Below are 24,757 nucleotides of genomic sequence, written 5' to 3'. Positions count from 1 at the left end.
GCTTACGCAGCCTCGCAAAATACTTGGGCGGGTGCCCTCAGTTGTGGCTTCTTTGATGCTTGTCTGGACTCTTCTGCGCGCGGTAATCCTGTATTCAATCGCCAGTAACCCCTCCAATGACCGCTTTGAGAGATCAGCCTCTCTGAATCGGGTGACAGGGCCGAAGGACCAGGCGCATACCCCCCCTGGAGAGCCGCATGGCCTCGAGGATAGACTTCGATCTGCGGAACGTTTACAGACCCCGGCCAGCCGAATAAAGTAGAAAATGACGCAATAATTCGGTTGTTTTTACTATTATCGTCCATGGAAAACCTATAGACGCTGCCCTACCTAACCTCGTTTGGGCGAATGCCCCCCGATTACTCCAACTGTAAGTAATAGAAAGTTATACTCTAGTTAGTCTATCCGGAGCCGGGAATCTCTGAATCAACTCTAAGTTAACCGCTCGCAGGACCCGCTAGCTGAAAAATGCTTGGCTTTGACTGTTGCGATGGAATCAATTTGGGCAATATCAAGCCTGGACCTGGTAAATGCTGCAAAGTCGTTGGTGCTAGCAAAGGTACGAAGATGCACTGAATACGGGCTTGGCCACATGAGCATGATGCAAACGTCAAAAAAGCATCAGCAGTAGGTACTGTACTGATGTTGACCCGGATTTTCTGGGCAATGGAGTTCACTGCTGTCAGCACTTATTTCTTAGTGCCAGAATAATTGGCTGTCATGCGTGAACACACAAGACACAGCCATTGTATACCTACACACGCTGTATGCAATGTATTGGGTAAAACATGATTGTGTTGACCAACACTACCAAGTTTCCACATTTGGGGTTTCATGGAGTTTTGTCCAATAAAGACGACCAGGTTGACCCGTTGTGCTATTGGCTGGCTATATCCGCTGACAATATGGCAACTTGGCCATGGAGCGGTGGCATTAGCGACATGAGGCTGAAGGATTCTGGCCATACTGATTCGTTCGTTTATCTGCTGGGTAAGCTAAAAGACTTGTTTTCTGTGAGTTGGTTGCAGGATCCTCCATATCTGACTGCGCGAGTCTTGTAGGTGTAGGGCGTCAGGCGTCTGATTCCGTATCTACATACTGTACCTACTGCGGGTATGTGGGGGCATGCTCCGACTTGTCAAAAGGTCAATGTCCGCTCCTACGTATCTGATAACTGGCTTACCTACATATTTCGGGTCCGTAGACGTGTACGAGTTCCATTTGTTTACCCTTGTCGGCCTTTTTCGGAATTTATCCAAGTCGGACTCGATTGGCCATTGCTCGTATCCGAAAAAGAGCTTGTGTGATCCTAAAATAAAATCCGCGTCTAAAAGCTTGACACTAGAGACGATGATCCTCCACTCTTTTCGTTATGCTTACCTGCTGGGCCCCCAGATAGTCCTGCGGGCCAACGCTACTGATGCCGGTAGGGCTTGGCGAGGGCCTGTTCGCACTCGCCTTGACGAGAAGATCTTTTGATGCGTGTCTAGGGAGTCGGGACAAAGAAGAAGAAGGGAGATTTCCATTGCTGCTTGTAGTAGTAGTATCATCAAGCACACGTGGTACTAATGCAAACACCAGGATATTCACCTCTGCAAACTCAGGGATATTGACTACGCGTCCATCGGTCGATAGTTTGCTTCAGGTGAGTATACAGAGTCGATATAATGTAAGTATGGAAATTACACGGCCGTTGGATGGGCGGAGTTGCAACGCGCGTCTGACAAGAGAATCTGCAAAACATCATCTGAGGCTTTTCTCAAGCCTTGCAGCCTGGGCGCAGTGATACTATGCTGACAAGAAAGAAAGAAGAAAACTCCGTCGCCGGTCCCCATCTTACGCTCGGTTCGCACCCGCCCGAGGAGGAGGGTCCTCGAGGCGACCATCAAACCACAGCTGGCTTACCTGACCCCGTTTGACCTTGCATGTATCTGTTCAGGATTTTCGATAGTCTACTCGCATACCACGTGGACAAACCAGTCATGCTGGGGATAACCGCCGCTGCCTTCGGGGCTATAGCCTCGGACTAACTCGCAGCTCGTACCTATCGCCTATCCAAAATAGCCATGTTCACATACACGAAGTGGCTTGTTGCGAGATACCATGATCGTCGGTCAGGATCCGCAAAAAAATATACGGCAAGTATGCAGGTGTTTCTCGATATCAAGACTCTACTATATATCTCGCGATGATCTTCCTTCCTCTATGATTCTCATACACTGTATCGATATACATCGAGCACATTTTATATGTCTCTTTCTTAGATCTTGTCTGCAATCACTAGTCACTCGCTCTTGGCGCTCCTCGTCATGTTTTTCAAATCTTTTCTTTGCTCTCTGCTCCTGGCATCAGGAGCAGTAGCGGCACCGAGTGCCTCGACACCTTCTCTTTCCAAGAGGTGTACGAACAGTGCCGATGATCGCACCTGCTGGGGAGACTATGACATCTCTACCAACTACTATGATGAAGTTCCCGACACGGGTGTTACCCGGGAGTACTGGTGGGACATTGTCAACACGACCGCTGCCCCTGATGGTGTCGAGCGGTTCGTCTTGTCGGTCAATGGAAGCATACCCGGGCCTACAATCATTGCCGATTGGGGTGACACCGTTGGTAAGGAAAAAGAAAGATGCTGCCTGTGCTTGCCAAGTTTATCTGCTAACCCCGTGTTAGTTGTCCACCTGACCAACTCCATGGAGAACAATGGAACTAGCATTCACTTCCATGGTATTAGGCAGAACATGACCATTCAGAACGATGGTGTCTCCAGTGTAACACAATGCCCAATTCCTCCTGGGGGTACTTACACCTACACCTGGAGAGCTACTCAGTACGGATCAAGTTGGTAGTAAGTAAATCCCTGCTGATTTTTAGTTTCTCGATATCGCCCATCTGGAGCGATCAGCCGCGTAGCGAATATCAAACTGACAAGATCCAAATAGCCACTCTCACTTTGCCGTGCAGGCCTGGGATGGAATCTTTGGTGGAATTCTCATCAATGGTCCTGCTACTGCCAACTATGACGAGGATCTCGGCAATCTGTTCCTCAATGACTGGTACCACTTGGATGCCGCCACCATGGCGATCCGAGCTGAGCATGGACCTCCCAAGTTGAACAATGGCCTTATCAACGGCACCAATGTCTACGACGACGGTGGATCCCGCTTCGAGACGACATTCGAGGCCGGAAAGCGGTACAGACTCCGTCTCGTCAATGCCGCCGCCGACACCGTGTTCCGTTTCGCCATTGACAACCACACCCTCGAGGTCATTGCCGCCGACTTTGTGCCCATCGTGCCCTACACCACCGACGTGCTCGCCATCACCATGGGCCAGCGGTACGACGTCATCGTCACGGCCAACGCCGCGTCGGGCGATTACTGGATGCGGGCCGCCATCCAAGACACGTGCAGCAACAATGAAAACTCGGACAATGTCCGGGGCATCATCCGCTACGACAGCAGCTCGACGGCCGAGCCCACCTCGACGGCTTGGGAGGGCGCCAACCCCAACGGCACGTGCTACGACGAGGACATGTCGAACCTGGTGCCCTACGTGGCCATCAACCCGTCCGACGCCGACGTGACCGAGGACTTTGACGTCCAGGTGATACGCGGCAGCTCCAACACGTTCCTGTGGGAAATGGGTCCGCACACCTTTATCAACCTTTGGGAGTACCCGTCGCTGCAGCAGATCAACGAGGGCAACGACACGTGGACCGAGCAGCAGCAGGTCTACTCGGTGCCCGACGCCGACCAGTGGGTCTACTTTATCATCCAGGAGCCGTCGAGCGGTGTCCCGCACCCTATGCACTTGCGTAAGTCATTTTACCTGATGCCATAGCAATTCCAAGACCCATGTTCATCTTGCTAACCAGAGAACTTGATAGATGGTCACGACTTTTGGATTCTGGGTCAAGGCACTGGAACCTATGACACCTCGACCGTCAGCTTGAACATGGTCAACCCTCCCAGACGAGATGTGGTCCAGCTTCCCGGAAACGGTTTCGTCGTTATTGCATTCAAGACTGACAACCCCGGTGTAAGTTATATGAACATTGAAACCTGGTGGATAGTACTTACTAATCGTGTTCCCAAAACAGATCTGGACTGTACACTGCCACATTGCCTGGCATCTCGCAGAAGGCCTCGCCATCCAGATTCTAGAGCGCGAGTCTGAAATCCCCGCGCTCATTGACACGGATCTGCTCGACTCGACGTGTGCCGCTTGGGACGCCTACGTGTCGGCCGACAATATCGTTCAGACTGACTCGGGTATATGAGATACCCCATGTTATAATTCATGCCGACGCACGCCGAACAAAGTATATAGAGTGGGGAGGCGTTGGGACGATGATCTACGATGATGATATGTATATAATTGTAATGTTTTTGTTTTTATTATTTATGAGCGCAGAGGTATAGTTCCCAATGAGTTATTGGATGATTGGACGACCAAGTATGTAGTATTAGTGCTTCATATCTGCTTGGAGACATGGCAAAGGTGGAGATTCAGAGGCTGTGGCATACAAGAGTACTTTTAGATGCTGAAAGGAACATGCAATAGATTCGAGCTTGGTCTAGAGTCTTGATTTATATTTTTCCATCTTACCTTCCTGCTTTCCTCGACATTCGAATACATAATCATTCCAGGGTTGACCCGTCTACATTTTCTAATGACTTTTTATGATGGAGATGCTTGCCCGTTCTATGGTATTTCTTCTTTCCACGCAATGCATCTCATCATGCCTGGCATGTCTCCTAGCATCCTCCATCAAGCTCGACAAAAGCGCAGCACAATCACCCTAAAATACCCCCGGGATAAATCTTGACGTCTGCGCATGCCACCTCTCCCACTCGGCACCAAACTGCGCCTTCAACATTTGCTCCTCCTGCCGGACCCGCGTCCACACGACGCCCGCCAGCAGGGACAGACCCAGGACCACGGCCGTGGGCTCCCCGGCTCCAGGGCTGCGCAGCGCCGCGTGCCATGCGGGGGGGAACCAGCAGCAGGCGACGCCGTCGGCGCGCGCGAGCAGGGCCAGGTTGCACACGACGAGCACAATGACGCCCGTGTAGCTCGGGTGCTGCAGGTGGGCGTGGATCCCCGTCGTCGTCAGCCGGTCCGGGCGCGCCAGGGCAAAGGTGAAGTTCCTGCCCAGCGAGGCGTACGAGACGAGCCGCAGCGGGATGCCCACGCACAGGATCAAGGCCAGCGGGATCGCCGTTGCCGGCGACCATGTAATGAGATCCCGGTTGAGGCCGTTGGCGTCGCCGTGGCCGAGGAGGGCGGGCGGCAGGTCCGGGTAGTAAAAGGCCAGGAGTAAGGCATGAACGGCGAGGATGCACATGGGCCCAATGGTGAACTTGTTCGTGTGCCGCTTGGTGAGGTTCAGGGTGCTGAGCAAATCATGCGACGGCGACGACTCGGACTCCGGACCTCCTTGGGGGTTCGGGTTAGGGGGTGAGCAAGCAATGTAGGTGCCCACGGTCGACACAAGTATCGTGAGTGCCAGGGACACTTGAGAGAATGACATGGTGATGGATATGAGCGGCTTTTAGTTTCATGTGTGCAACTATCAGCTTTGGAACATTGTGAGGGAGGAAAATGAAAATTAAGCACAGATGAACAAAGTCAATTGGTGAGTGGCAAAGTATGTTTCTATAGATTTTATGCTACTGGTCTGTGCACGATTCACTACCTGGCCACCGATCTGTATAGTCGCACGCTAATTTGGGTACTTAGACCCTTTGCAGCATCGAGCTGACCCCAGCTAGCATTGATGCCGAGCCTGTGCTGTACTGGACGTTCCTTGTGCCAGATAATGTTTTCCCTCAAGTATTGGGGCAAATGCGTTCGATCTCTCCTAGGTTACATTTCAATGATGGCTGCTGAGAAATAGTTTCGAGAATCTCGAACTCGAACACAGTAATAAAGATTCTATAATGATATACCCAATAATAATAATAATTCCATTAACGCCAGTTGGATGCCCATTCGCGCTCGTGGCCGAGTTGCTTAGTTCACAGAGATACTCATTCTCTTCCTGGCCTCCTCTAGTTCCCTCTTTCGAGCCTCCACGATGGGCTTCGGATCAGCAATCTTCAGCCACTCGCCATTGAAAGCATTGATGAGCCAGTTAACCAATTCTATCACATGTGTCAGCGAGATTTTTAAAGTCAAAACGCTAAAGTACTTACTGTCGTATACAATCTGGTTCGCATTGTGAAAGTAAATGCCGTGGTTACTGTCCGGGAACATGTGCAGATCATAGTTTTCCACTCCAGCAAGATCTAGCTTGTCAAGCAATGTCAAGGTGTTTTGCATGTGAACATTGTCGTCGGCGACACCATGCATAATTAGGAATCGAACATTGCCCGAGAGAGCCGTAGCGTTGCTGATGGCGGTATCATCGTAGCCCGCGGCGTTTTCCTGGGGAGTCAGCATATACCTCTCTGTATAGATACTGTCGTAGAATCTCCAGTCCGTCACAGGGGCGACTGCCATGCCGTATTTAAATGTCTGACCAGCGTCTTGTTCAAGAGTCTTCAGCGTATTGAATCCGCCATACGACCAACCCCAAATGGCGACGCGATTGGCGTCAATATATGGCTTGGCAGCCCAGATCTTTCCAGCGGCAATCTGGTCGTGGGACTCCCAACGGCCAAGGTTCTTGCGCACCACGACACGAGCTTCTCGGCCAATGAAGCCAGTGCCTCGGCCATCAACAGTGACCACGACATAGCCAAGTCCTGCTGCGATATACGACTGGAAATCAACCTTGAAAGCCTTCGATACTGATTGCGATCCGGGGCCCTGGTACTGCTGAAACAAGATTGGGTACCTCTTATTCGGATTAAAGTGAGGTGGCCGTCGTTCGACATAGTTGAAATCAAATCCGTCAACATGAATAGTGCCGTACTCGAGAAGAGGCAATTCGTACTTCTGGGCTCTGGCAGCCAAGTCTTTGTTCTCTTCAATAAGATGGCTGTAAGAGACCTGGTTACCGGGAGTGCTGAGGACTTTTTGCCAAGGAATGCTAGGCCCTTGGTAGGAAAGGAGGACATAGCCAGCCTTGCTAGAGAACGATGCTGAATAGTAGCCTTCCTTTGAAGTATCGGTAATTGACTTGATATCTGTTCCGTCTAGCTTCACGCTGTAGATATGGCGTTGAATCGAAGATTCTTTGGTGGCACGGAAGTAAACCAAGTTGTTCTTGAGATCGACTGCTTGCGGGCCGCCATCGACTTCCCATTTGCCAGAGGTAAGCATGATTGGCTCCGGATTGTCCAAAGGTGTGAAGTATGCCAGGTGATCTCCATTGCCATATACAACCGTGTCAATGTAGCCATCCTCAGGTCGACCGTTGCTAGGATCGGCTGGGATGTATTGAGTGTCCTGGGAAATCTCAAACCAACCGCCGTCAATCTGGCCAACATCATCTGTCCGTACAGTCTTGCCGGTGCGGGCAATGACATCGACGAGAACTACACGCATGACGTCGCTCACTCGGTTCGTCTCCTTGACCAGCACTTTGTCACGGGCCCAAACAACTTCTGTGATTAGAAGATCATCAGGAGCAAAACCACCAGCAATATCAACGGCAAACATATCGCCCCGGCTCATGTCGTAGAAGAGAAGATCTACAAATGGGTTGGGTGAGCCAGCCTTGGGGTACTTGATCTGTCGCACCTCTGGATATGACTCCTCCCCTGGCGGCGGGTTCGTGCCACTCGGGCGTTCGATAAAGTATTGCACGGGATACTCTGGGACAAGAGTCTCGTTGGTTCGCAAAAAGGTCAAATAGGCGCCATCCTCTGACCACCATGTTGCACTGTTTCCTCCAAAGACCTCCTCCTCGTAGACCCAGTCAGGAATTCCATAAAAGTATTCGGGACCACCGTCCTTTGTGACCTGAACCACGTTGGAACCCTCAATGCGGCGGACGTATAGGTTGTTGTTGCTTGTATAGGCCACGGCATTGCTCTGCGGACTCCATTGTGCGAGCTGCACCCTGAGATCTGGGTTGAGCGGGTCCAAAGGCTCTGCAGTTTGGGAGGCCACATCAAAGACCCAGTAAACAGCAGTGAATGACCACCTCCAGTTCTTCTTTACGTCTGTAGCAATCAGGACTTTTTTCAAGTCGGGGCTCGGCCAGACTTGTTGCGGGCTGATTTGTCGATCCTTGTAGTCGAACCAGCCATTGCGCATAAGAGTCTGCTTTGCAAGAACCTCTCCGTTGGCGGCAGCATGTTCCGCATTGAGGCTTCGAACATCCTCAACCACCAGATAGTCCTTCTTCATGGCCCCTTGTTCAAGCAATAAGCCATCCTCACCGTTGGCGCCTTCGATCCAGCTGATCCCATGGCTTGTAGGCGAAAAGAACCCGGACTGTACCAAGTCGAGGCTGATCTTCTTGCCAGATCCGCGGTAGCCAGTAGCCGAGGGATCGTGCTCTACCTCTGAAGTGTTCTGGTACGACTTTGATGATATGAAACTAAAGAGACCGATGCCCCAGGCTGCAGCAAACACGACGGCCAGCGCAATGAGTATCCGCTTCAGTTTCCGGTCCATCGGCCGGCCTTTGCCATTGATCCTGCCAGCCGAAGGCAAGAAGGCGCCCGTCTCATCATCATCATCGCCGTGGCTGAGGGGATCGTCGTCGTTGAAATCGGAAAGGTTGCGCTGAGCGGCCAGCTTTTCTCGCTCGTCAATCTGGTCGAATACAAAGCTGGTGGTCGAGACGGATGACAGAGAGTCGCGCGGCGACTTTGGTGATTGCGCTGGGCGTGTACTTGTTAGTGAGGAAGCTCCGACAGCTGCGGCGGAGATATGACATACCCATCCCGACTCGAGAGCGACTCTTCTCTCACTCTTTCTCCTCCGAGGCAGTACGGAACAAAACAATACAGCCAAGCAGTTATCCTTACTGCATCGAATGAAGCTCTCAACAATTAGAGCAACTTGATAAGCATTCGATAAGGACAGCTTCCTGATGCAGCTTGCGTGACAGGTTGGTCATGGGTTGGGTTGTGGCGCCCGCTTACTATCCCGCGCTGGAGGGGAGCCAGGGCCAACAAGCACTAATGTGACCTGGCAACTCAGTGCAGGTTGTCAGGGTCCTCTGCGCTAAAGCACCACCCATCTTTAGGGGCCTAGACACAGTCCATTAGCATGTTGCAAACATGGGGCGGCAGGTTTTAACCGAGGGGCGACCTGTGGCGGTGTCAAGGAGAGCTAAGGACAGGTACCAACTCATGGTTTACCTCTACCTACATATGTACATGTTCAGGTAGGTACATAGGTATGCATGCAACTGCCGACCAAAACTTGAAAAGGATAAAAACAAGACAACCAGCGTCACTCGAATAAATATCTCTCAATGCTTTCTCTTCTTCTCCCAGCCAATGACCAGTTATCATTACGAGAATTGTAGGCCCAGTCATGATGAATTCGGCATGTTTCGTCCATGCAAAAGTCAGCTGACCTATCACATAGCAGCCGTGGTACAAATTATATATTGCGAAAAGACGACCCGCAGATGGCGGCTTTCTTGGATGCCAAGCTTTCAGCCGAGATGCACCTGGGCGATCTTCCGATGCCCATTCCGTTAATCTAGAGCTTCCGAAGAACGAATACTCGGTATCTACTCCGCATCGGTTACATCTCAAAAAGAAACCAAAGAGCCAATTCGAGGTGCATGGAGATTAAAGTTACTGCAGACTACTGCGCCGAGGTGTCAGGGCCAATGTGTATCTGATGCCGCTAGGGGTAGGACACGGTGCTCTGACAACCTTCACCTGAAATCAGACGGGGAGAGTTTTGCGCGCCGTTCAACGTCCGTCTGGCTTGGCAATTCCCAAGTGACTCCAAGAACCTCAGCCCGAGTGCTATGGTTTGGGCGTCTCTTCGCAAGATCTGAGGGCCCTACCGACTTCCGATGGTGTCAGGTTGTCAAGACGGCGAGAATATTCGGCTGATCTTCACCATTGCTTCTTATGCACGTTGGGAGGGGGTTGCTGCCGCTCCCGGGCTAGTCTCTGTGCCATCCCATCACCGGAATCATGACCGCACATCATTGGACGCTCGAACGCTGCACGCACATTGGCCGCCGCCTCTCTTACCCTGTAGGGACATCGGGAGTTTTCTTTATACGTCGTAATATTCTTGCCTATTCCCAGAGTATTGGTCTTGGCGGCCCGGCTTTTTAGATTGAACGTTGCACGAATGTCCACCGATCTCGTATTACCAAGTTGATGAAACAGCCTATTATTCTTGGATTGCTTTACCCGCAAACCACTATGACAGCACCATGACTGCTTTATATACTCTGGTATCTGCCTCTAGGCGTGATCGCTGGATGGTAGGATCAGTTTGGCTTTCGTCAACCTCTCTTGTTCTCAAGTCTATCTATTGGTTGCGTCCGTGACTTGTGAGCTGCTTTTGTCTTGTCTTTGGCCAACTTCAATCTCTTCGCCAAGTATGAGATCTTATCACCTTGCCGGTCTGGCGGCTGGTCTCTTTGCGGTGAAAACGAGCGCCCAATGCACCACCGATCTTGCCATTGATGATTTCTCGCAATGGGCAAATAATACCAATAGCTTGGGTCAACGGACTAGCGGTAGGAGAACTACAATGACGGCAGTTGGCGGAAGCAATAGCGCTAACTTGTATTGCAGACGATGGCACCATGACCTCGATATCAGGCGACCAGGGGTCTGTGATTTTCACTCCCGGTAACGATTCCTATCTCTATGAGAATCTTGGCTGTCAAGCAGCTGCAACCAATGGGCTAAATGCCCTGTCCTTCTATGTACTGGGTCCTGTTGGAGGTGAAATAAACGTCGAGATCCAAACGTCAGCTTCGTGCTCAGAGTCCAATTACACGAGCTACTACTATACCATTACCGACCTCACAGGCTCGGACCAGACCATCGTTATACCCCTGGCATCTTTTACTGGCGCAAACTTGGATGCTATACGAGGATTTGTCTGGTATGGCTTTTCATCGACCAATACCTCTTGGGAACTTGGCACGGTTGAACTCATTTGTGACTTCGAACCTGTTACTTCGACTCCAGGTAAGAAGAGATATCTGCGAGATTCGTACGCTCCTATTCAGCTAACAAGTGGACTAGTACCTTCATCGACAACTTTGGACAAGAAGGATGCTGCGACAACTTCCACTGCCTCAATTGCGACAACTTCCGCCGCGTCCTCCACAGGGACCTGCAGTAATCTACTGGTGGATGACTGGGAATCGCAGTCCCGATTGACGTTTCTCTACTACAATGCCATGCTAGAGCCTTCCAGTGACGACGGAACCATGAAATCGATCATTGTCAGCGATGATAACCACGTTACTATTACACCCAACAGCTCGGACTCGTATTTTTTCACTGTTGCAAGCTGTGTCAATGCCAAGAACGTATATGGCGGTATCTCCCTCCCAATTACTGCTCCACAAGGCACGACTCTCGGTGTTCAGCTGGGATCTCCAGACAGCTGCGGCAACGACACGGATTCAGCCAGTATATACGTGGAGAGTACCGATCTTGGTTGGGCTTTTGACGGGACGGAACAACTCTACAGCATACCATTCGCCAAATTCCAAGGCCTTGATACCACAAAGGTGCAAACGATTCTCTTTGCAGGTCTTAGCAATGCGGTGACCTTTGGCCCAATGGCATTCTACTGTGGTGATACACCGAGTCGCTATGTCCTTCCTGCCACGACAACACCTGTTTCTCCTACAGCAACAGTTCCAGCGCCTGCAGGAACTGCGTCCGCCCTCGTGATTGACAATTTCTCCACGGAAGACGCGAACACCATGGGCTTTTGGCACGGCGCTGATGAGGGAATGTCTTTGACCTGGAGCGGAAAGTCTCTGACTATCAAATCGGATGACGCCGACTACGCTTTCTACAGCCAGGTCTCAGAGAGCTGCAGTGATCTCACTAGCTACAGTGGTTCCTACTTGCACATTGCCTATAGTGGAAGCAACAAGTTCTCCGTCGCCCTACAACAGCACAATGCACAATGTAATGAGGAAATCGCCCCTTACCCAGAGACTTGGGATTCCCTCGAGGCGGCACGGTACGCATCGGCAAGCGACATATACATACCAATGTCTCATTTCAATGGAAACCAGTCCCGGGCTATCGGCATTGCTCTGCTAGGATTCTATTCGACCGACTCCACCGTCTTGTCCAAGATGGAGATTGTGCCATCTATACCAGCAGATTTTACAATCCCCTCCAAATTGCCCAGTGGAAATTATGTTTTCGCCTGCACTCGCCCCAACTCCTTTGCATTCGCCATTGATGATGGAGACCCGAAGCTGGCTCAACAAGTTATGCAAATTGTCAAGGAGGAAGACATCAAAGTGACATTCTTTACCGTTGGCGCCCCTCTAGACGACAGCAGCACCAACTTGACAAACGTTTACAGGGAAATGATGGCCGCTGGTCACCAAATCGCCCTCCATTCCTTTACGCACCCAAAGATGGAAGGTCTGCCATCATACGAGGCGATTGACTGGGAATACAACAACGACTTTGCCGCCGTGGCAGAAGCCTTTGATGGATTGCATACCCCGTACTTTCGTCCTCCCTTTGGCACGGAAGGTGCACGTATGCGTCAAAGGCTTGCCGTTGCTCTCGACACTGAAACCCCTTATATTGTTGGCTGGAGCGTCGATGTAGAAGACTGGCTTTGGGCAGAGTCGAACACGCCAGAGAAACAGCTTGATGCATTCAAGCGGGATCTTGCAAAGGGCGGTAACCTTGTCGTCATGCACTACTTGTATTCGAGCACTGTCGGATACTTGCAAGAGTTTATTCAGCTCGCCAAAGCTACAGGCAAGCAGCTCATGCGTGTGGATCAATGTATGGAGGTAAGTTTCAATCCTCGAGAACACTTCCAGCCTCCGTGTCCATCTACCTTCGTTGCTGACAGAACCAGGATCCAAATGCCCCACCTCTATAGTGAGGAGGAAATCTTACAATGCAGTATCATTCTGACATATTTAGCCATCAAAGTATTCAATAGTTTCTAATTGTACATATTGCAAACCACTTCCCAAATGCTCAACTGGGCATACTGTCACTCCACGATATATCTCCGCTTGACGTATACTTATTGACGAGTTGAGTGCATTGCGCGCCGATCACTGATACTGACAAATGAATGGACAAAATGCAGGGTTACACCCTCCCGCCCTATAATGTTTGTATACTCGAAGGCACAATGTCTTTGTCCTCGAAAGATCCCAACCCTGGAACAAAGACGCAAAACTTGCGACCAAAGGAAATGTCCTTTGCCGAGCAGAAAACAAGAATCCAACAATAACTTCGCTTGAATAACAATGCTCCAACCCTCGTCATGGGTCTAGCCCGTCTTTGGTGGCTCTGCTTAAAGGCCTGTGTAGGACTTCCTTTGTGAAGCCAACTTGCTATATCACAATCCTATCGGCCCCCTCCTTGCATGAATGGATCGTTTCCTCCAGCATATACAAATCATTGACTCTTCTCTTTGAGCCCTCAGCAGATTCAGCATTATTACGCCCAGTACGCGAGCCGTCTTGGGAATACCACCCTTGCACTTAAGAACCCGCTTTCGAGGACTCGTTTCTTTCTCTACTACACAACACTCCCCTGCAGTGTTGTGCGGAAAGGCTGGTCTTTTCTGTTCGTGTTAACTTGGTTCTTTCCCTCTTGACTCTCTATTTATATACATATCGTCCGCAGTTATTACTCGGTCTCAAGCCCACATCACGACATATCTCACTTCCATTACAGCAGAGAGTATCCACCTCCCTTTCCTGATCACAGACAAGGAAGACATAATTGGATAAAACAGAGTAACAATGCCTTCTTCGGTGCGATCAACCTGCTCTTCTTCGACGGACCGCCGCCGTCTGTCTCAGTCGCTGAATCGAGTGGCCGTGCTGGGTCACTTGTCGGGCATTGACGCCGCGGCCTTGCCCCCGTACCGCACCGACTCGCCCATGACGGTCATGCAAGATCGGCTGCGCAGCCTGTACGGCGCCCCGAGCATCGAGAGCCTCAACTCGGTCGACGCCGTCGTCACCCAGATGGCCCGTCCCCACCGCGGCCCCGGCACGGATGATGCGCCACCGCCGCTGACGGGTCCCGAGTCCGGTCGGCGTGGGCAAGCGTGCCGGCGCAACTCGCTCGCCCTGAGCGAGTCGGCACCATCGCAGCGCAGTACCGGGTCGCGGACCACGACTACTAGCCGATCACGCGCTCGGAAAGAGACTCTCTCGCGCCAGAATACCGACCAGCAGCAGCAGCCGACCGTCGTATCAAGGCCGCCATTATCACACCCAGAGCTCATGGTGCCGTCGCACGTACGAGCTCGCAGCGAGGCGGCTGTCCGCATGGGCAGCACGGCGCGCAAGCGGCAGAGCATGGCGATGAAGGGTGGACAAGGCAGACAGAGTCTTGCGGTTGCTCAACCCGACTGGGTCGCGCAGACGTTTCAGGGATCTCGGTTTGCGCCGAACAAATCCTCATCGTCGACGACGGGACAGCCACAGTGGCAGCCGGAGCCCTCCTCGGCTCGCCCCGAGCGTCGCAGTGTGAGTTACAATTACAACAGCAGCAGCAGCCGGAGGTCATCGACGGCCACCATTGTGCCCGAGAGCTGTGCGCCTGTTGTTCCAACCACAATGTCCATTGTGCAGAACGCGCGGAGGAGAAGTAGAGCATCGCAGTCTTTTGTGTCTGGTGATGAGGACGATATACACAGTGTATACTCGGCTCGGTCCGCCGCCACGACCTCGTACGCACCGCGCAATTTCAGCCGGCCCATGGAGCAGAAGCAGCAAAAGCAGTACATTGTGAGAGAGCAGGGCGTAGACTTTGAGATGCTCAACCCTCGATCCAGTGCCAGGACGTTGACAGAGTCGTCGGCCAGGGCCAGCAGCTTCAGGGCTCTGTCCGTGGTGATTCCGCCGTCGCAGAGTTCGGCGAGCAGCTTCAGCGTCCGGTCTGTGACGCGGAGCACGACTCCCCCGCCACCCTTCGAGATTACTCCGTCGCCTGCCCGAACGACGAGCTCATCGTCTAGAGAGTCCACGGCATCTTCTGAAGCCTGCACAAGGACCTCGACAATGAGCTCGGCTACCACGGTCTCCTCTCGCTCGCCTAGTCCGGCGCATGATACATACAATCCGTTGCATGAAAAGTCCGCCGTCTCGGCATGTGTTGCGCAGTCCTCGAATGGCTACCAGCACAGGCATGACAACACTGTGCGGCAACATCCCTCTAGCCTAGAGCCCCGAGACGTCAAGACTTTGAGGGGGCCGAGACTGAGTATTGTGCCGCCAGTGACGAACACATCCTTTGCTACCAGAGCCGCGGTGGACGGTACGCATCATCATCATGAGAGGGCACCAACCAGAATGAACAGAACACTACCACATGCTCATCCCGACCCTCTTTCCTATCACCCCGTTGAGCTTGCAAGCGCCAGACGGGAAAAGCAGCCCGAGAGTAGTAGAGAGCAGCAACGTCCACGGGAGACCATGCTCCTAACCGACTACTACCGCGGCGCCGTGCACGCCGAGTCGCCTCCCACTTTTGACAACAGCCTACAGAGAAGCGACTCCTTGTTCCTAGGGCCCAAGGCCTCCTCGCGCATCATGCCTGAGCAACACGAATTCTTCCCGTCGTGGACACAGCACCAGCAGGCCCAGAGCAAGATCAAGTCGGCAAACGGCGTCGGCATCCAGCCGTACCGCAAGCTGGAAGGTCTGGGTCCGGTTCATGCAGCGCCGCCACCGCCGCGCGCCGACGATCGTCGGATGCTGCCCAGCCAAAAGCGAGTCGTCTCGCCTCCATCCCATTCGTTGCAGCGCGTGGCCATGACTAATGCCCAGGTGGTTCGTGGCCCGCCGCGGGCGGGTATGATGTCGGCGGCTGTCCGACCGACGAGTAGTAGGTCTCTTAGAAAGACGACGGCTATTGATTTTACCAAGGTTAGGGCAGGGAGTGATAACTAAGCGAGTGAGATGCATGGCCATGGTCTAAAATTTGTAAAAATAGAGAGTGGCTTACGAAAGATTGGTCAAGCCTGTACCGGGTATATAAATATATAGATAGAAGGTGTCAAGTTTATTTACGTGTAATCCATATCGAATTCAAGAAAATTCATATCTTGATTGATCGCAAATATGCGACTCTTCTACGCTTGCCATCCTGGCCTGAAAAGAAAAATGATTCATTTTGTACATGGTGGTTACCAAGAAACCCAAACTGGAACCAGGGGGGCTTTTCTACAGTGTGATACAGCCATTTGCGCTATCCTCGAGGAAAATGCCGCCATAAATCTGACCTTCGCTAATGGGAGACTCTTGGTAGCCCGAGTTGACGACATCGGAAGTGCCCGTCGGTTTCTTGAGGATGCCGATTTGGAACTGGCCATAGCCCGAGTTGTCGTTGGCCAGAGCCTGAGTGACGGCTGTGAGTGGCTCGGTTCCAAGTGAGTAGTAGACCTGTAAAGTGCTAGTGAAGGAGGAAAAAGGAAAATGTAAGCTTGTGGATAACACAAATCTAGCGAATCTTTTCTATCCGAGATGGATACTTACTTGTTATCATAGTCCAATGTGACGGCAAAGTTTTGCCACGCGCTCTGGTCGATCGGCGTGGACCAAATGACTTCGCTGTTGCGGTTAGTGATCTTGAAGGTGTTCTTGTCCAAGCTCGAGTTGTCAATCAGCGTGCCCGTCTCAAAGTTGAACTGGTTTCCGTTGTAGTCGGCTCGTTCGTGCCAGACATTCTTCATCACGTGTTAGTCTCTATCTCCATATATCATCTTTCGCCTAGTTTTGACTACTTACCAGGTATTCATGGGTCAGGTTAAGCGTCCTGGTCGGATCTTGCTTGACACTCCAGTGAAGCGTCCTTACACCCGTCGTTCCTGGTCCCTGAGTATTGGTGTCATTGGCCAGCTGAAGACCGGCGCGGCGGAAGCCATTCTGAGTCTGAAAGATGGACTTTTCGCTAATGGTGACCTCGACCGACTTGAAGTCGGCACCATCGAAGCGCGAGTTGGTCACGTTGGGGAACAGCAGAATCTGTGACCACGGGATGGCGCTCGCCCGTACATAGTCTGGGTTGAACAGGCTCGTGGCCGACGAGTCAAAGTCGGTTAGCTGGGCAGATGCCGGTACTCGTCCAGAGAGCACGACAGGGCAGCTGGCTGCGGCTCTGGGGGATGGGCGCGCGGTTGCGAGCGTAGCCAAGAGGCTGCTCATGACAATTTGCGAAAACATGGTTCAAGTATAGTAGAGAAAAGACCAAAAGGATTATCACGGAAAAATGCGGCGTGAACTTTCTTCACTTGAATAGCATCAGCGTTCAATTATATAAGTTTTGCAGGGTCCTGAGGGTCAATTTATTCTTCGATTCTGTCCTCGTCATCACGGGCAGTGAGTGACTGGAATCACTCCCGACACCCCGAAAGTGCATCTCAGCATCTGCAAGGGGCATGGCATTGTTACTGGAAATGGATGAATCGCTTCCGGCACTCGTCGATGACAGGCAGGGAGATGGAGGACGATGTTCCGAAGAACAGAATTATCCAGCGACATCAGCAGCCGCCTTACAGTGAACATGAGTGGTGTAGGCGTGCGGAGAAGTTGCCGAGCAGGTACACGCTGGAATCTGGAATTCGATCACTACAGAGTAGAGAGGGGCGCGAGATCCGGACCCCTGCCAAGCGGCCAAGCGATGAGCCCAGGGGTCCAGCTGCGACCAGCGTCTCATGCTTACCAATTTGACGAAGCTTTTCGCTCGTGCGTTTTGTCATGATTGAATCCAAGAGTCCAAGAGTCAAATGTGTCGCGTCTACTCTTCTTTCATCGCCTTGTGCCTCGAAAACAGAGTTTAATTGAGGGTGAAGCACGGGGGAATGGTCATCAATGTCCTCCTCGGAACGGTTTATGCTAGTGGGGCTTGTACTTGATGCTTGAATGCGACTTGAAGCTTAAACTAGTAGGACATTGACGGGAGCTTAATCAAGCCCGAGGCCGCTTCTTCCAGACGCCAGTAGGTATTTGGCAATCGACAGTTTTAGTATACGAGACATTCTGGGCCTTGCTCATGTCTGTCAGAACCATCAAACAAATTGACCCGCTTGACAGAGAAGACATGATAATCTTATCATTGCATTCGACGTAGCTTCCAAGGAAAAGTCTGTCCTTCGACTCATAGCCTGTAACCATCCTTTAGGTTTTCCGCCGACCAAGGCAACAACCACAACACCACGTCCACCATCCTCCACAATTCTCGTGCTCTTGCTCAGCATCCTGATCTTCCGGTGGCGATGCATCTGCCGAGTGTCGGTGGTGTCTGAGTAACGGTGACGTCTCCGTATGGTTATCAGGGTGCTCGTGGTTGTCGCTGCCGTCCTCTTGCTGCCCTCCGCCGGGTATAACCTCCACGATCCTCTTGTGACTGGCAATATACGCCGCCACGGAACTGTGCTGCTTCTTCAATCGATCTAGGACTTGATACGCGTGCGAGGACTTGTGATCCTCGGGGCCAGGTCCAGGGCCTGGTCCAGCACCGTCACCCTCGGTCGTACCCAGGTCATTTCCGTTGGGCCGAGGTGATGATGGCGATGCATTAGCAGCAGCATGATTCGAGCCTCCCGAGCTTTCGAGTCGGTGGATCAAGTGGTTTCCAACCTCTTGGACGACGCGCTGTGCTACTTCTTCCTGGAAGTCATGGGAGAGCAGAGGTCTGTGGCCAGGGGAGCCCTGATCGCTGTCGCTACTGCTGCTGCTGCTGCTGTTGCTCGAGCTGCTGGAACTACTGGACGACGAAGAGCTGCTCGAAGTACTCGACCTCTTTCGGCCGTGATGTGAACTGATGTGCATGATTTCTTGTTGAGTATGTAGATCCGTGGGTATGGTATCAAGATACGTCAACGATGGGGATTAGCAATCTGAACTTTCGAAATGGAATGCAAAAAAAGATGGTCGATTTCAGCGCAGCACGTTTTTCTGTAACGCGCAATTATATTTCCATCCTCTCTTATTATTCGCCTGTCAGGGGAGTGGAATTCATCGTCGAATTCCTCACGATTGATGGATAGCGACTGGGTCGACCCACTGATTATCATGGCACGGACAACTTACCGGCTTTGCATCACTTCAAGTCTTGAATCGCCCCGAACAAACCAATGCATCAAGTACCACGCCATGTACATAGCCTCATAGATTTCAGACAGAAAAAAGGTTCTGTTTCCATTATTTTTTTTTTAATCTCGACGGATTTTACCCGTCAAAAGTTTTTGATTCCATCAGATCATCCGCTGAGCCTCAACGACACTTTATGGCACTTGAGCTTGTCAAGTCTGATGTCTCTATCGGCGTCCCATGCAAAAAGCACTCCCTATCTAAACGCTTTTTGAGACTGATGCAAATGCTGCCAACTGTGCCGGTACCAACATGGAAACATTTCCCATCCTCATTTCTGTGATCTCTCTCTCTCTCTCTCTCTCTCTCTCTCTCTCTTTTCGTCGTAAGGGTATTCGTATCATCGTTAGGTGGTGCGCAGTAATCCGAGTCGCTACAGTGATGGCAGGGGCCAGCCACAAGAGTTGGACGGCAGACGAAGAAACCTATTGTCTAAGAAATCATGGTGTCCAGGGAAACCAATGTATCTATGCCACATAGTGGTACGCTTGTTGTTCATCGCCTTGGATCGCAGCTCGCTCGAGATACTCTCTGCCAATGAGGTCTTCGACACGCTCTTTGATAAGCTTCACATTAGGCTGGAACTGACGGGCCAGAATCCGAATCACTTCAGTCATGAGGTCTGAATGGAGCATTTCCTTGCGGGACCTTTGATCTGGTTAGCATCAAATTAAGAGTATTGGGCTTGTTTCGTGTGACGTACTTCATGATACGGACAATGGCACAGTCTATGACATATCTTCGTTGCTCGAGGGTCTTGTCGTCGGTCTGCTTTCGCTCCTCCTCGTTCTCCACCTTGCTGGAGATATTGACCGATGCCACCTTGATCTTGACTAGTTTGCTGTGGAATTCGTTGTTGAAGGAGAATTTGTCAGTAGACTTGACGGCACGATTGGATACGGGCTCTCTGCGGAGGACCCTCGTGGCTTTTATGACAGACAATGATGTCAAGACATTGATCAGATCATTCTGAGGTATGTTTGTTTCGCACTGTATTTCATTGAAGGTAAGCCACTGGTCTTCGGGCAGGTCGTTGAAAAGTAAGAGAACGACCATGCCGTATGTAGAGACACTGAGGTCATAGGTGCGCTCTTTGTTCAGGGCAGGAGCTTTGCCTGGAACCCGAGGAAAGACACATCTGATATCTGCAGTTCCAGCAGCACCAATCCAGGACAGTTGCCGTCCCTCATGATGCCTGCAATAAAACTTGAAGAAGGCCTCCTGCGTGTCCCGGATCTCCCTTGGATATATTATATCCGCGCGTCCCTGGCCATCCGCCTGTCTTCCCATGATCTCCATTGGCCAGTTATTGCCGCCCAGAACATTGATGGAAAGCTCAACTGAGGTCTCGCCAGGCTTGCGGTTCTCCTTGACATGAGCAACGAACTTATCGGTCTCGGTCTTGGAGATCTTCATGTCCTTGAACATGCCGTCGAATTTGTGCGTGAATTGATTGCCCATTTCCAATCGCATGCGCGCGAGCATGGCATCCTCCTTGTCAGATGCCCCGGCTTTCTGTTGCAAAAGCCGCTTCGCCAAATGCTTCTGGTAATATAATTCAAACTTGTCTCTGTCACGAATGAAACGAAGAAGCTCGGTTGCCTTTTGCAGATTGTCATCAATTTCTGCCTCCGTCCGCTCTCGGGCTCCACGCTTTAAATTATCGTCAATGAAAAGAGAGAGAAACTCGGCGCTGCGATCAAACATATTGATGACGTCTGTGTAGCTCTTGGCGAGGGCAGTTTGGAGTATCAAGTCGTCGGCAAAGCATTGCTTCAACAGACCGTCGAATCGATCCTTCAAGGCGAGAACATCAGCTACCCATCTGAGCGCCGCGGCAGTCTGTTGCGCTGAGGCACTGGGCGCTTTGGCCTTTGGCTTCTCACGAGCACCAGCCTTATCATCTCCCTCAGGGGCAGCTTCTTCGGCAGACTGGGCCACGGAGAAGTCAGTGTTCTTGAGCTTTGTCTCAATCTCGTATCCCAGAGCTGATACGCGCTCTGCTAGGGCGTCACGAAGAGCATCTCTCTTGCTATCCACCCGGGTCACCATGCGGTAGAGTATGGCGAGATCATCCAAGCGATCGTTGTCGACCATGATCTTGAAACCACTGCTTTCGAGGTTCATAAACTCTCTGAGGTGCTTTCCAATCAACTCGTCGTCGAGCACTTGTGCAATTCGATCCTTGGTCAGTGGAGAAATAGTCGTGGCACACCGGGCTTCCTCTTCCTCCAAACGTCGCTGTGCGCATCGAAGCCAAGCACTGGCATCTGCCTCCTGGAGGAGCTTTTCGCACTCTGCCTTGTAAAAGTCACGGCTCTTTTGAAGGAATTCCGGCTCGAAATCTGTGAGATACAATTTCTCATCTTCAATCTCTTCATCGGTCTGGTGGAGAGCCTCGAGCATGCCGGTGCAACTTCGCAGCAAGGACTTGTCGATCGCATCACCTTCTCTTTCCATGTTGATGTGATCAATAATGGTGGCATTCAGGACAGCCGAGATAGTGCAGACCACAGTCCCATCCTCTGCTGATCGAGGACCGTTGCGAAGAATTTGATCCCGATAGAGACCAATGGTAGCGGCGAAAATGGTTGGACGATTCGAGGTATTCAAAGCGCGATCCAGATACATGAGGATATCTGCAATCATGTTCATGGCGGTATTGTGCTCTTCCCATGACTCTCTGATAACCTTGAGGAACTTCTCGCCCATGGACCGGCGTTCTATGACGGATAAGCCGATACCTGCACCGAGCGTGACGTTGATGAGGTTGGCTGTGACATGTTCGAAAATGGTAGGACTGACATGTTGAGTGAACCAGTCGGCCTCGAGAGCCTTGACGTTATCGTAGAGTCGGTCGGCTAGTTTCAGAATGACAATCTTGTAGCCGTGACGGTAAAGCTGCTCAAAGGTAAGGGCACCGGTATTCTTAAGGTGGATATCTTGAATCGCCGATTTCAGCTTTTGCCAATTGAACTCGAAGTCATCGGTGGCGGTTGTTGAGTCCTTGACGGCAGCGTTGAGCTGTAAAAGAGTATCAGTCAGTATTTTTACAAGGTTTTGAGATCCAACGCCGGACTTTGGGTTACTAAGAACTGTGGGTAGAAATGTGCAAGCTTCTGCAACAAGGCGGCTACAGATATGCACCATGGGAGGAAAGAAGAGTGGAAGGAAGAAAGAATCCAAAACATACTCTTCTGGGTGGCCGAATGCGGCCAGCGCCGCTGCCACGCATGGCGCCTCCACGACCAGTAATCATGGTGACAATGTTGCGACAGTGTCTTGTAGGAAGAGAACAGCAGGTAAACTATGGCCTCATGCCCATCATCGTGAACAGTGAGCGGTGGGGTGAATCAGACTTGGTGGCAACGGCTGTAGTGGGGTCGATGCCTGGATGGATGGGTGAGTGAATAGGGCATGAATTATTCGCGGGGAAAGATGGTTGACGTGAAGTTCTCTCGGGGAAGACGGCTGCGTGAAACTTGGCGTCTGGTGAGCCCAAATGTAGGGCCGATAGCCTGGGGGTTTTCGAATATTAAAAAAAGAGAAGAATAGAAAAGGCAATAGTAGTCAAGTCAGGGTCAAAGAAAGCAACAATGCCGTCTCGCCAGAGTTGAAGAAATGCGGGAAGGCGGCCGGCCACTGGGCTCAACGCCGAAGTTGATTGGCCTGCTGGCACTGAACAGGGGTTCTAGAGCTGTTAAGCTACTGTGTAAGAGCGGGTTCAGCTTCTGCCCCTCCAGACTTTGAAGCTCGGCAGGCGTCTGGCGTTTGCGCATCGCGCTTTTATCCCTGCAGCTAACTCTTATCGAGACGCTAATCCAGCGCCGATAAAAGATTGCTCCCTATCTTATCAGAATGCATCTGCTACAGTACGTAGGATCGTAGTATTCTACAAACGCTTGATCAAAAGCTCGCTGCCCCATCTTTAGTTACGTATTCTAACAAGGTGCCAAGCCAGAGCCTAAAGTTTGAACGATTCTACCCTCTTCTATAATTACGTTTTTACCTATACCTTTCAACTCCAACACTGCCAGGTGGTCTCTTTTGTCCTCCCAAGCATGCGTTCATGATGGCTACAAAACGCATCACTGAGAGAATTTTCGGCAGCATCCTTCGCGCACCGAGAGCGCCCTCACCTTTCCTTTCTGCGCCTCTTATTCGACCGTACCCTCGCCTGCCTCGAACTCTACAGCCCGGTCAGCTCGTTCGTCGCTATGCGCACCAAATTCCCAAGCCTGGGCGCCCTTCGCCTCCTGCCGGAAAGGATGGCAACAATAGCGAAACCAAGACGCGCAAGCAGTTAGAACCGCATTACGAGCTTACATTCACATGCGTTCCTTGCGGCTCGAGGTCATCGCACACAATTTCAAAGCAAGGCTACCACAAAGGATCCGTGCTCATCACCTGCCCGTCTTGTCGGAACAGACACATTATCAGCGACCACCTGAATATCTTTGGCGACCGGAACATCACTGTTGAGGATCTCATGAGGGAAAGAGGGCAGTTGGTCAAGCGTGGAACCCTCGGAGTGGATGGAGACATTGAATTCTGGGAGGACGGCACACAAACACAGCGGGGTGCCGGAAATGGTGGCAACAACAAAGCCGAGGGAGCTGTCTCGTCGGAAGCCTCAATGGAGGCTGACGAGGCATCCAAAGCACGGGAAGCACGCGACCCATCAACGTCGGCGGCAACCTCTTCTGCCACAACCACTACAAAGCCTTCTCTCAGTGGAAGTGGTACTCGTCCTCGGCTAGATGGTGGGCATTCTGCGGCTGATACGCCATCTACAAAGCGACAATTCCACAAATCGAGAGAGTCCAGGGTCTGGGAGAGTCGACCATCGTCCTTTGGAGAACACGAATTGGCTGAGCTGAGAGCTAGTTTGCGAGACGAAATCGAAGCTCCGAAAACGCCGACCCGGAGCAGGAAACAAAATGGAGAAAAGACAGAAGGATTCACCATGACCAAGTATTTTGCGCAGTCAAGGAATCCTGAGGCCCGCGTCCGTTTAGGCAGCGTGGGTCGAAAGTTCCCGGTCCAGCAACGCAAACCAGACTCAACTCCCGCTTCAGTACCGGAAGCTGGCTCACCGACCGAGACTGGCCCGCGTACACGCACAATATACGCATGGCCAGAGGGCTCCCGGGAGGCTGTCGAGGTTTTGGTCGATATTGACACTGGCAAAGTCCTTTCGCAAATGCCAGACCGAGTCCGTCGGATCCAGCGGCAGCCCGGAGCGACCCTGCACTTCCGCAAAGTTACATACGCGCCGCCAGACAGCACACAAGGCTCCGTGGCAGAGTTGGCGAAGGCCACGGAAGTGTCGTCACCGCAAAGGCCACTACCGGAAGAGACATATGAGCGAATCGCTCGAGGCGTCGAATCAGCCAAAGAGCTCCCGCCACAAAAGGTCTCCCTCGAAGAATTCAACCTCTTTGAAGCAGAGACGGAGAAAGCAATCTAGACCAAGGCAAGAAATATGTTTGCTTTATTCACAAACAGCGAAACATCTTGCATTGCAAT

At 51.7% G+C, this 24,757-nt stretch overlaps 9 protein-coding genes across 9 annotated transcripts; 4 read left to right on the top strand and 5 right to left on the bottom strand.

Moving 5' to 3' along the window:
- Positions 1 to 2,309: 2,309 nt before the first annotated feature.
- Positions 2,310 to 4,282, top strand: PFICI_01238 (uncharacterized protein; the record flags this gene model as incomplete). The annotated part of the gene is made up of 5 exons (XM_007829819.1): positions 2,310 to 2,613; positions 2,674 to 2,848; positions 2,943 to 3,817; positions 3,890 to 4,041; positions 4,103 to 4,282. 5 exons carry the CDS (start codon positions 2,310 to 2,312, stop codon positions 4,280 to 4,282), a joined length of 1,686 nt encoding a protein of 561 aa, XP_007828010.1.
- Positions 4,283 to 4,804: 522 nt separating this feature from the next.
- PFICI_01237 (uncharacterized protein) lies at positions 4,805 to 5,536 on the bottom strand (the record flags this gene model as incomplete). Its single annotated transcript, XM_007829818.1, has 1 exon — positions 4,805 to 5,536. One exon carries the CDS (start codon positions 5,534 to 5,536, stop codon positions 4,805 to 4,807), a length of 732 nt encoding a protein of 243 aa, XP_007828009.1.
- Positions 5,537 to 6,018: 482 nt separating this feature from the next.
- On the bottom strand, positions 6,019 to 8,845 carry PFICI_01236 (putative dipeptidyl-aminopeptidase B; the record flags this gene model as incomplete). Its single annotated transcript, XM_007829817.1, has 3 exons — positions 6,019 to 6,149; positions 6,201 to 8,783; positions 8,842 to 8,845. The coding sequence occupies 3 exons, from the start codon at positions 8,843 to 8,845 to the stop codon at positions 6,019 to 6,021; spliced, it is 2,718 nt and encodes a 905-aa protein (XP_007828008.1).
- Positions 8,846 to 10,482: 1,637 nt separating this feature from the next.
- Positions 10,483 to 12,987, top strand: PFICI_01235 (uncharacterized protein; the record flags this gene model as incomplete). The annotated part of the gene is made up of 4 exons (XM_007829816.1): positions 10,483 to 10,621; positions 10,680 to 11,051; positions 11,139 to 12,895; positions 12,964 to 12,987. 4 exons carry the CDS (start codon positions 10,483 to 10,485, stop codon positions 12,985 to 12,987), a joined length of 2,292 nt encoding a protein of 763 aa, XP_007828007.1.
- Positions 12,988 to 13,867: 880 nt separating this feature from the next.
- PFICI_01234 (uncharacterized protein) lies at positions 13,868 to 16,027 on the top strand (the record flags this gene model as incomplete). Its single annotated transcript, XM_007829815.1, has 1 exon — positions 13,868 to 16,027. The coding sequence occupies one exon, from the start codon at positions 13,868 to 13,870 to the stop codon at positions 16,025 to 16,027; it is 2,160 nt and encodes a 719-aa protein (XP_007828006.1).
- A 273-nt stretch (positions 16,028 to 16,300) lies between these two features.
- On the bottom strand, positions 16,301 to 17,299 carry PFICI_01233 (uncharacterized protein; the record flags this gene model as incomplete). The annotated part of the gene is made up of 3 exons (XM_007829814.1): positions 16,301 to 16,529; positions 16,613 to 16,803; positions 16,865 to 17,299. The coding sequence occupies 3 exons, from the start codon at positions 17,297 to 17,299 to the stop codon at positions 16,301 to 16,303; spliced, it is 855 nt and encodes a 284-aa protein (XP_007828005.1).
- A 954-nt stretch (positions 17,300 to 18,253) lies between these two features.
- Positions 18,254 to 18,907, bottom strand: PFICI_01232 (uncharacterized protein; the record flags this gene model as incomplete). Its single annotated transcript, XM_007829813.1, has 1 exon — positions 18,254 to 18,907. One exon carries the CDS (start codon positions 18,905 to 18,907, stop codon positions 18,254 to 18,256), a length of 654 nt encoding a protein of 217 aa, XP_007828004.1.
- A 788-nt stretch (positions 18,908 to 19,695) lies between these two features.
- PFICI_01231 (uncharacterized protein) lies at positions 19,696 to 22,487 on the bottom strand (the record flags this gene model as incomplete). The annotated part of the gene is made up of 3 exons (XM_007829812.1): positions 19,696 to 19,876; positions 19,932 to 22,252; positions 22,422 to 22,487. 3 exons carry the CDS (start codon positions 22,485 to 22,487, stop codon positions 19,696 to 19,698), a joined length of 2,568 nt encoding a protein of 855 aa, XP_007828003.1.
- An 813-nt stretch (positions 22,488 to 23,300) lies between these two features.
- On the top strand, positions 23,301 to 24,698 carry PFICI_01230 (uncharacterized protein; the record flags this gene model as incomplete). Its single annotated transcript, XM_007829811.1, has 1 exon — positions 23,301 to 24,698. One exon carries the CDS (start codon positions 23,301 to 23,303, stop codon positions 24,696 to 24,698), a length of 1,398 nt encoding a protein of 465 aa, XP_007828002.1.
- Positions 24,699 to 24,757: the final 59 nt, after the last annotated feature.

This window comes from Pestalotiopsis fici (assembly GCF_000516985.1).
Source record: "Pestalotiopsis fici W106-1 unplaced genomic scaffold PFICI_Scf_1, whole genome shotgun sequence".
Taxonomy (NCBI): domain Eukaryota; kingdom Fungi; phylum Ascomycota; class Sordariomycetes; order Amphisphaeriales; family Sporocadaceae; genus Pestalotiopsis; species Pestalotiopsis fici.
This window is presented reverse-complemented; position numbering and strand designations above follow the sequence as displayed.